The following is a 10,661-nucleotide window of genomic DNA, read 5'->3' on the forward strand; positions in this document are numbered from 1 at the left end:
CTCTCTCTCTCTCTGTCTCTCTCTCTCTTTCTCTCTCTCTCTCTCTCTCTCTCTCTCTCTCTCTCTCTCTCTCTCTCTGTTGATCTTTCAACTATCGAGTGTTTCAATACATACCTCACACACTCGAAGAAGGGACCATCTTGGCGACGCGAGGCGTCATAAATCCCACCATAGCCCCCACTGCCTTGTGGGCTGTCAGTGGATGACAAAGGCTAGCAGAGAAAACTGACAGTATACAGACCGGCAGAAGGCGACGGGAAACCACTGTTGTAATCTCTCAAGAACAATCATGGAAAAGAAAAAAAAAGACTCATTTCTCAGATAATAGCGTACGGGGTGCCCACTACGGATAGGATCGGCCGATCGGGTTTGTTTTCAGTTTCAGGCGATCGAGTTGGGCCATCAGCCCGATCCAGCCGTAGTGGGAACCCCGTATTAAAGGGGTTCATGATCCAGCTCTGAAATCCCCGCTCGGTTGGGACCGCCACGGGCAGCAGGTGGTGCCCGATCGTCATCCAGCTTCTGGCTGCAAAACTAGAATCAAACAACTTAACATAGCCACATTGAATATGAGGAACTATGTACCAGAAAGGCAAATAAGAGTATATAGAGAATTAAATGGATAGGATGAAGCTAAATATGTTAGGCCTCTCAGAAGTTAGATGGGAGGGGCCAGGCTTGATTAAAAGAGGATCGAAAACAATTGGATATTCAGGAAGAAAAACCCATGAAAGAGGAGTCGAAATTTTACCTGACGGAGCAACAGAAAAGAGCTTCAAAGGTTTTTGGGGAATGTCAGATAGAGTCATCGTGGCCAAATCAGAAGAAAAACCTTTTGACACAGGTGTCATCCAAATGCACCCACATCAGAGCACGAAAACGAAGAAATTGAGACATTTTATAAAGACCTTGGTAAGGCAATGAAACAGTAGAAATCATAAGTTGTAAAAGTAGTTATCGGGTACTTTAATGCCAAAGTAGAAACTACACGTGTAGAATATGTAGTTGTGCCATGGGGACTGGGTGAAGAGAATGAACTCTAGAACGGCTGATAGAATTGTGCAATGAAAATAATTTCATGATCTCAAACACCCGGTATGTAAATCACCGAAGAAGATGAGACACTTTAAAAAGTCTTGGCGATAGAAGTAAAAACCAAATAGACCTCATACTTATTCAGAAACGTTGTAGACATGCAATAAAGAAAATCGTCTAAATCACTGCCAGGAACAGACTGTGATAGTGATCATGTACCAGTCATGTGTAAAATGCAGATGAAACTGAAGAAACTTAAAAAGTCAAAGTACCAACCAGGCAGGGGTAGGCCCAGAGCAACCGACGTAGTGAACCTAAACAAATAGGTAACAGGGAAAGATCAGGGAAATGTAGCTTTCTAAGACCATCCAAGCAAGGGAATGAAAGGAGAACCATGATCGCGGATGTCTGTCGCAGATCTGGCACTGAATGAATGATTCCTAGACTTTTACACGTATTTTTATTTCTATCTCCAATTGTACAACGTTCCTTTATCAAATATCAAAACAGAGATTCAAATGCTGCAATAAAAGTTAAAATTTAAAAAATAAACTATGTCAAATCATTTCAAAATAGACCTTTCAAACCCTACAAAATTGGAAACGTAAGCAAATGCCTGCTCAAAAAGGAAATAATAAGTTGTAAACACTAGGGAAATCAAATCTGTCATTGTCGGTTCAAATACAGTATAGGAAATTCAAATTCAACATTGCCAAAACTACGTAACTGCTATGTAACCATCGTCTTTGAGGCAACTCAAGGGAAGCCACTCTGTCTCTTAGCAACAAAAGTTGTTTACTGTCCCATGAGTTCTCGCCTTCGACACCTGCCGTCGGTTGTCTAGATCGAGGTAACCGTTATTTCGTGTCGTCAGATCAGTGTTGTATCTTGCTGCGTTTATTGTGGCCATGTTTCAGCACGTGACCTGACTTTCCCGGCCAGCCAGAGGTGGAGGTCAAGCCTGGGAGGTCAAGGTCACCGGGACGGGGAGGAGAACGTTCTATGTCGAGCATGCAGTCAAGGTCGGATAGCGTTACAGGCAGGAGAGGCTCGTGGGTCCAAAAAGTGGGCATGCACAATTAACTTAAAGCTGGTTGAAATAGTCATGGGCATGGTAAAAGAGATTATGTATTTTTCACCTATCTTTTTGAAATCTATTTGAAGAAGAAGTCTACCCTTCGTTCTTTTGCTGCAACAAAGGTGTACATCATTCTGTTGACGAAGTTGGGGATGATGTCAATGATGTCCTTGTGGATCGACATAAAAACGTCAGTGCCATTTGTAGTATTTTGTATATTTGTCTAAATGTTGTGTCGAGTTTGTAATCCTTCAGAGTTGAATAAAGGCCCTGGATTGTACGACACTGAGCGGACTTCGTTTCATTGCAATGTAATATTTTTAATTCTGTTTGCAACTTGATTTTAGGCAAAAGATAGTGACTTTCTACTATACGACCGAAAAGAACTGCAGGAAACTACTTTTAAATGGTCCTGGGATTTGGAGGGGTCGATGATTAATCGATAGTGTATTGATTTTATTTTGCTTCAAGAAACGGTCAACTATTTGATTAACTATTATGCCAAGGCCTCCTTTGTAGCTATTTCGTTGGTGACGCCCATTATCATCAGCCCAACAAGCTCTAGACACGTTTTTTAAGCAACCGTCAAAGAAATTTAAAATAGTATAAGTGTTCCATTAACAAGTAAGACCACTGAGGAACAAGCTTCCAAATGACGCAGACATCACAATTTCTTTGACGGTTGCTATAAAAGCGAGTCTAGAGCATGTTGGGCTGCTATGGGCGTTGTACTTCTGTGTTGGAGGATCCCATACACAACTCCAACGTGCGTGAACACGTTGTTAAAAAGAGTGCACACAGAAGAGAAATGTATAGCTCGTTAATACATTCAAGAGAGCGCCCGCTTCGTGGGTGGTATTATCGTCCCAGTGCTCAGACTGAATTTTTCCAAGACAGAGCTGGATCTCTTCTTTCCAAGTGAACACTGTGCTAATAGGTCAAGACTAAAAATTTCACCTTTCAGACAACCGTGGAATATTCCGGTCTGAGAACGTTAATGCGTTTTATAAAGTGGGCAAAAAATGTTGAAAGCCTGCAGCGTTAGCGAAAAATAGTCTGCAGTCTGATATGTCCCGAACAAATGTGCTTTAAAACAAAATTCAGCTGATGCGCAATGCAATGAACAAAGACAGCATAAGGGAAAAATTGGCAAATCTGAGTTTGTACACCAGAGACTCTCCCGCTCATTACAGCTGCCCCATCGTACGTTTAGGCGATCAGCTTCTCCTCGACGCTTAATTGTTCTAAAGCTTCGTTTCGAGTTGAAACGAGCCCCGCCCGATGAAGTTCCATCTTTGGCTTTAAAAAGACTTTAGAAACCTCTCTACCGGTTTCCGTCCTTAGCAGTCTCCTGAGAAACCACATTTCTGTTGCTTCTATTTCATATTCACTGTCTTTAGTGATTCTCCAGCATTCATAGTCATATACAAGGGTTGATAATACATAGCATTTCAGAACTTTTATTTTGACATTCAATGGGATGTTTCTATTTTTCAGGATTGGGCTCATTTTATTTTAACTAGCCGTAGCCATTGTAGTTCTCCGTTTTATTTCTGTGGAACATTTGGCATCAGATGTTATCACATATCCTAAATATTTAAACTTTTGGACTTGTTTGGTGTTTTTACCTTTGCTAATGAGATTACAACTAGGATTTGTTGCTTTTTTTATGGATATTGCAATGCATTCTGTTTTCTTTATATTCAACAATAATCCTTTACCTTCACTTTCTGTTATACAGTATCTAGAAGCAATTGAAGGTATTTTTCTGAGCCTGCTATTGAAACTGTGTCATTTGCATACCTGATGTTATTAATATTTTCTCCATTTACTTTCAGACCTGGAAATTCTTCTATGTTTCTAAGGATTGTTTCACTGTACATGTTAAAGAGGTCTGGTGACATAACACATCCTTGCCTCGCTCCTCGCCCAATTTGCTTATATTCACTGTATTCTCCATTAATTGGTACCGCAGCGTTTTGGTCCCAGTACAAATTCCTGATAATTCTTAGATCTTTTCCATCTTCGTCTAGCTTTTCCGGTATTTTGAATAGCTCATCATGTCTTACTTTATCGAACGCCTTTGAATAATCTGTGAAGCATAAATACAGATCTTTCTGTGCTTCAATACATCTTTCCATTAACATTGTTGAGTTGAATATAGCATTTCTGGCGCCCTTGTCAGGAACAAAGCCGAATTGAGTTTTAGATATCTCTGGTCTTACACTTTTTCTCAATCTTCCCATTATTACTCGCAGCAATATTTTTGTATAATGACTCATAAGGCTAAATGTTCTATGCACATCACACTCAGTGGCACCTGGTGTTTTAGATGAAGCTATAAAAACTGACTTCATTATATCTTCTGCGATCTCACCGCTGTCATAAATAGCATTTAGGAGCTTTTTTGTTATTTCAGTGCCTAGTTCTTCAAGCGCAACAATCACTTCAACTGGAATATTATCTGGCCCTGTGGCTTTTCCTTGTTTCATTTCCTAATGGCAGCTAGTACTTCTGCTTTCAGTATTGGTGGTCCTTTTATTTTTATTCTTTATTATCGGTTTTTCTCCTCTATTATTTTAGAAAAAAAGTTATGTGTATTCAGACCATCCGTTTAAGACATTCCCGTTGTCCATTAAAATATCTCCTCCTTTTGATCCTATGCATCCTGTAATAATAATAATAATAATAATAATAATAATAATAATAATAATAATAATAATAATAATAATAATAATAATAATAATAATAATAATAATAATAACAATAATAATAATAATAATAATAATAATAATAATAATAATAATAATTTGCATTTATATAGCGCATATCCATGCTCAAGAGCATGCTCTATGCGCTTTACAACTATTATTACCCCAGCAGACCCTCTGAGAACCCTCAGAAAACATTCTCAGCTTCCGAGGAAGCATACAATGCAAGCTGCGGATTTCACGCGCTCAAACACTATCAACCTGACAAGATCGTTCACTGTCTATTGCCGGGTACCCATTTCCACCTGGGTGGAGTGAGGGAAATGTGTGCAGAGTGCCTTTCCCAAGGACTCAACATCGGGCCCCTGACGGGATTCGAACTCACGACCTTACGGTTGCGAGTCGGAGAGCCTAACCACTAGGCCACCGACTGTATTTGAGCATCCTTTTATCCCACTTACTTCTGTGATTTTGGAATACATGTATTTGCTGTCTCTGTTTTGGTTCTTCTCTATTTGTTGACACTGATCATTTACCAATGTTTCTTTTGCTCTGTCCTTATATACCTCTGTTCAGGCTGGCGAAGCAACTCAAGTAGGTCATTTGTCACAGTTTGTGAATAATTCCCTCCTTAATACCTCAGAATTATCCACAAACTAGGACAAATGACCTGCATCAGTTGCTTCGTCAGCCTGGATAGAAAGAAAGTTGGCATGGCATATTATATTATGTTTATTCACATGTTCGTGGTATATTTTGAAAATGCATTCCAACAGTTCGTTTTGTATAATAATAGTAATGAAGATCATTTCTATAACGCCCACTCCCGTGTAAACACAGTTCTAGGCGCTTTACAGGAATGCATGTAACAACAATACTCATGCACGCTACACACACACACACACACACACACACACACACACACACACACACTCACACACTCACACACACACACACACACACACACACACAACACATACACACATATACACATTCACACACTCAAACACACGCATACACACTCACGAACACATAACACGCACACATGTGCAGACACATGTATGCCAAACACACACACACACACACACACACACACACACACACACACACACACACACACAAACACACACACATCTACTTGTTTATAACATGCACACGATTAGATCTACACATCGTCACGAAATGAGCATAAAATAATATGTACACTGCAATTCACAAAATACATAAATGGATACATAGAACATAACATTGTATTGAACATGAATCTACTGACTTAAAAAGGATGTCATTAAAAGTGTCTTTAATTTTTTTTTAAAATTAAGACTCAGATGTTGTATGTCTCAAGGGTCAGGGAAGAGAGTTCCAAACTTGTATTGTTCTGGAAGTATATCAAACAGTACCCTGTCAGTGGTAGTGTCTGTGTGCAGTAAATCAAGAAAGATATCGCTGTTCCCTGAAAAATTGCCGTTTTCAAGACCGCTAGGGGCGAGTTCATGAATCCCACAGATTAAAATGCACTCGATAACCTTACACAATCCATGCCTCTTCTTTCTCCCCCGTTGGTTGTAGTGAGACTTTGCAATGATATGACCAACGTCTAGCTTCGCTGCTATGTCTACTTGTCCGAAAGTGTGATATTGAATGACATTGTTGACGTTCGCTCTTGACGGCTCGTGTATTTAATGCTGTGTTTCACAACGACAAAATCAGTAAAACCTGTCTTAGACCACTTGGTCCTCAGTTCCAAAACGTAGACAGTAGAAACAGTACAATGAGTGTTTTTCGAGCAGATCCGTATCTAAAACACTATTGCACCTTGTTGTTGGTTTCATTATTTTAGTATCTTTGGATTGGTGAGGACTTAATTCTTTCACTCTCTCCTTATCACTTTGGTTTAGAAAACTTAATTTATTTGCAAGCAAAACATCAACTTCATTAATCCAGCATTGGAAATTACACTTTCAAGTAATAAAACTTTCACCTCTACACCGTTCCAAGTAAGACTCTTCTAACACAGTGACCTAATTACGTTATGTTGACCTCGCTCAATGGCTCCAGTTGTAGGGTTACGGAGGCGGGGCTAGCGATATAAATGGCAAGACAATGGACCAATCGCACATCACTGTGAGCACTCCGGTGGATGTCTTCGAAGCTATCATCAGGGAAGTGTCTACGTTCTCTAAAGGTAGAGAATGTATACAAGCTGACTACGTACTACGTTCTCTAACGAATAAAAAATAGTAACAAGTAGATGGTCTGAACTTCCGGATGAAGCTGGGCTACTTTTAAACTTTTTCATCGTCGAATGAATTTTCGTATTTTAGTCTCTTGGGCACAGCTGTATAATATATAATTTATATGTTTGGTTTTATGATATTAAATGATAAAGGACATGATGATCATGCATAAGATTAAAATCTACAAATCTCCATTCATTGATTGTGAGAAATAACTCATTTTGTCCACAGGCCTCATTATGGTTTTTTTTCTTTTGAAAACCTCGTATTTTGACATACGACCATAATGAATGACGGTCCTAAGTTGTGTCACGTAGAAGACAGAAGACATAAACAAACAAAGTCGTAACAATCAGTTATGCCGGACAGTTTCTTCAATTTATTAGAAATCTCCAAACACCAAAACACACAAATATGGAATGTGAATATTCAAAATACGCAAATCACGATATTATTTCACATTGTCCAAAATTAGAGCTGGTCTCTGCCCAAAAAACTGACAAACTGTGGCAGGTTAGAATACAGGCCACTGACAGAATAATGTCAGCTGGGAGCACAAAGTAACATAACTAGTTTTGGTTTTAAAAAAAGGAAGTGTTAATGACACAATTAAGTGTGTCTTAAAAACCAAAACAATGGTATCACATAACATAGAGTTGAGATTATCAAACCAACCAATCATGTTTTCAAAAAAACAGTTTACGTAATAATTTTTCCTGATGACTATACCCTGAAACGTATTTAAAATGTAGCCTAAGAATGTAAACGTCCGATCTAGTCCTACTGTGTGTTCACACTGTACATCAAAGCAGCGTCGCTGGCTTTTAATTAAAAAATCCATGTACAAATGAAAGTTCTGAAATGATATGTATGCTCAACCCTTCTACATGGCTGTGAATGCTGGGCAATTACTAAAGACAGTAAAAATAAAATAGAAGCAGCAGAAATGTGGTTTCTTAGGAGACTGCTAAGTGTATCGTGGAAGGAAAAGAAATCAAATGATATAGTACTTGATGAAACCCACGTGGGACGCTCACTGTTAAAAACAATCAGGAAAAGACAAATGCCGTTTTGGGGAAACCTGAACATCTAGCCCCCACTGGCAAAATTGAAGGTAAACAAGGGAGGGGTAAGTCCAGAGCAACCTACTTACGGAACCTACACAAATGGGCAACAAGGAAAGATCAGGGAAAGGTAGCAAAGGAATTAATGGAGAACCATGATCCCCAATGTCTGTCGCAGATTTGGCACTGAATGATGATGATGATGATGTACAAATTATTTCACAGTTACACATTTGACCTACATTTTTGGTTCAGTCTGCTACAAACTAAGGTGTGTAAAAAAAGTGAGGAAAGGGACAAGAGGTTCTACCCTGGAATACGGAAAAAAATAATAATAATGGATTGCATTTATATAGCGCATATCCACTTATGCAATGCTCTATGCGCCTAACATGATACATATAATGGATTTACAAATCAATTTTAAAGGTACATAGTGTTACATACTCATGCAAATACATATTCACTCACGCACGCACCACACACACATACATACTCACATATACACATACGTACATATTATGCACATACGCACATACAAACTCACAACGATCTACAGCTTGGATGCTGTCTGTCTAATCGAAATATGATGAAATTAGAAATGATTTTAGTTTCTTCTTAAAAATTTCTAGATTTTCTGCTTCTCTGATAGTTTTTGGAAGCCTATTCCAAACAAGTGGGGCAAATATAAAAAAGAGCGTTGGCCATATGAATTGTAATTTATTTTAGGCTTAACAAGGGTTGTTTTGTCACTTGATGATCTAAGCGTTCTAGGAGGCACATAGGGTGTTAAAAGCTGTTTTAGATAGTCCGGTGATAAATCATTTAAGCACTTATAGCAAGTTAAACAGATTTTATATATGATACGCTTTTTCACTGGGAGCCAGTGTAATGCTTTTAAAATAGGAGTCACATGATCATGCTTTAGGTTTTTAGTAATTATTTTGGCAGCAATATTTTGTACTCTTTGTAGTTGTTGTAACTGTTCATCAGGTACACCAGCCAGTAAGGAATTGCAATAATCAATCCTTGACAATATAAGTGATGTTATTAAAGTTATTAAACAGATAGATATTTTCTAATGCTCCCTATTTTCTTCAGCTGGAGATATCGATTTTTACAAAGATTGAATACATGGTATTTCATTGACGGAAATGCGAATATACCTTCGAACACAAATGTACGAAGAAAAAATCAAAAACAAGAGCTCTGGGATGAAAACTTGTCTCTTCTTCTACTCCCTTTAGTCTTTCTCTATCCCGCTCTTTCTTTCCTTCCTACTTCCTGCCACTCCCTCTTTCCCTTCTTCTTTCTCTCTTCTTCCTTCTCACTCCGCCTTTCCCTCATCTTCCTTTTTACGCCCTCTTTCCCTCCTCCTCCTCCTCCTCCTTCTCCTCCTCCTCTACTCTGCCTCAGCCTCCTTCTTGACGACCATTCCAGTGTTCACGGCCGTGTGGTCGCCATGATGCTTGGACAGGTGGGAGTTCAGAGATACTCTCTGGATAAAGCACTTGCCACAGGATCCACATTTGAACGGACGCACATCTGAAAAAATAAATGGTGAAATTATGGTATAGGTTTAACGTCCTTTTCAACACTATTAGGTATGGTGAAATGGTAAAGGGTTGTTTGTTTGTTTGTTTGTTTGTTGTTGTTTTTTTTTGGGGGGGGGGGGTATTGAGTTTTTTCTGCCCTCGCAAAATTTGGAATTTCACAACATGGTCATTTTATGTTCAAATGCAGTTTTTAAAAATATCTTGATAACAACTCCAAATAATATTACGATTTTGATAGAACAGATAGATCATTTGGTCTCTAGCCTCAGGGTCTTAGTAACTCTAAATGGCCTAAAATGTCAGATAGAACTTTGTAATTCTAATTTAGCGAATTGCTAAATACAGAATGGCTTACAAAGTCTCCCAAGCCAAACACCCAACTCAACAACATCTGTTAGAAATTTGACATGAGATTGAGCACATCAAAAACAGAACTCATGAGAGTTAGCTGAAAGGTCACAGTTCCTTAAGTGTTTCTGTGGATGAAATGTGAATAAAACTGAGACTGAAGTTTTCACTATATTTTGGCATTTCTTTTGCAAAAAACAGGTTAACATAGATAAACGGAAACACGGATTGAAAACGCCAACGCTGTCATCTATCAGTTTGCACTCCGTCTATCTCATCCAAACATTTCCTTGGACACAAAGAGACAGCTTATAACCTCAATATTCATACCAACATTATGTTACCAATTTCCGACCTGGGCATTAAGTAAAACCACCAAAATAAAATCACAGCCAGCGAAAAGAACAATTAATGTGTCCGCAAAGCCTTGAACATCAAAAGACGAGACAGGCAGAGAAATGAAGAAGTAAGAGCAGCTATTGATCCATTCCGTAGAAAAGCAAAGAATGATTAAATGGTTTGGCCATCTGTCACTGCAACAATATCATCTAGTCAGCCCGCTTTGAGAGCTTGGAATACCGAGGACTCAGGCTATAAAGGAAGAGACAGACCTCGCAAAAGATGGACTGGGT

The 10,661-nt window shown here is 38.8% G+C and overlaps 1 protein-coding gene across 1 annotated transcript in view; it reads right to left on the minus strand.

Annotated features, from left to right (window-relative positions):
• Positions 1-9,527: 9,527 nt before the first annotated feature.
• The window catches only part of LOC101860908 (histone-lysine N-methyltransferase PRDM16-like), a 39,120-nt gene continuing 37,986 nt past the window's right edge, over positions 9,528-10,661 (minus strand). Inside the window, exon 9 of the mRNA XM_005103061.1 lies at positions 9,528-9,670. Within this exon, the coding sequence (XP_005103118.1) occupies positions 9,528-9,670 (143 nt within the window). The remainder of the gene's footprint in view (positions 9,671-10,661) is intronic.

Source organism: Aplysia californica, unplaced genomic scaffold (genome assembly GCF_000002075.1).
Source record: "Aplysia californica isolate F4 #8 unplaced genomic scaffold, AplCal3.0 scaffold00356, whole genome shotgun sequence".
NCBI classification, from domain to species: domain Eukaryota; kingdom Metazoa; phylum Mollusca; class Gastropoda; order Aplysiida; family Aplysiidae; genus Aplysia; species Aplysia californica.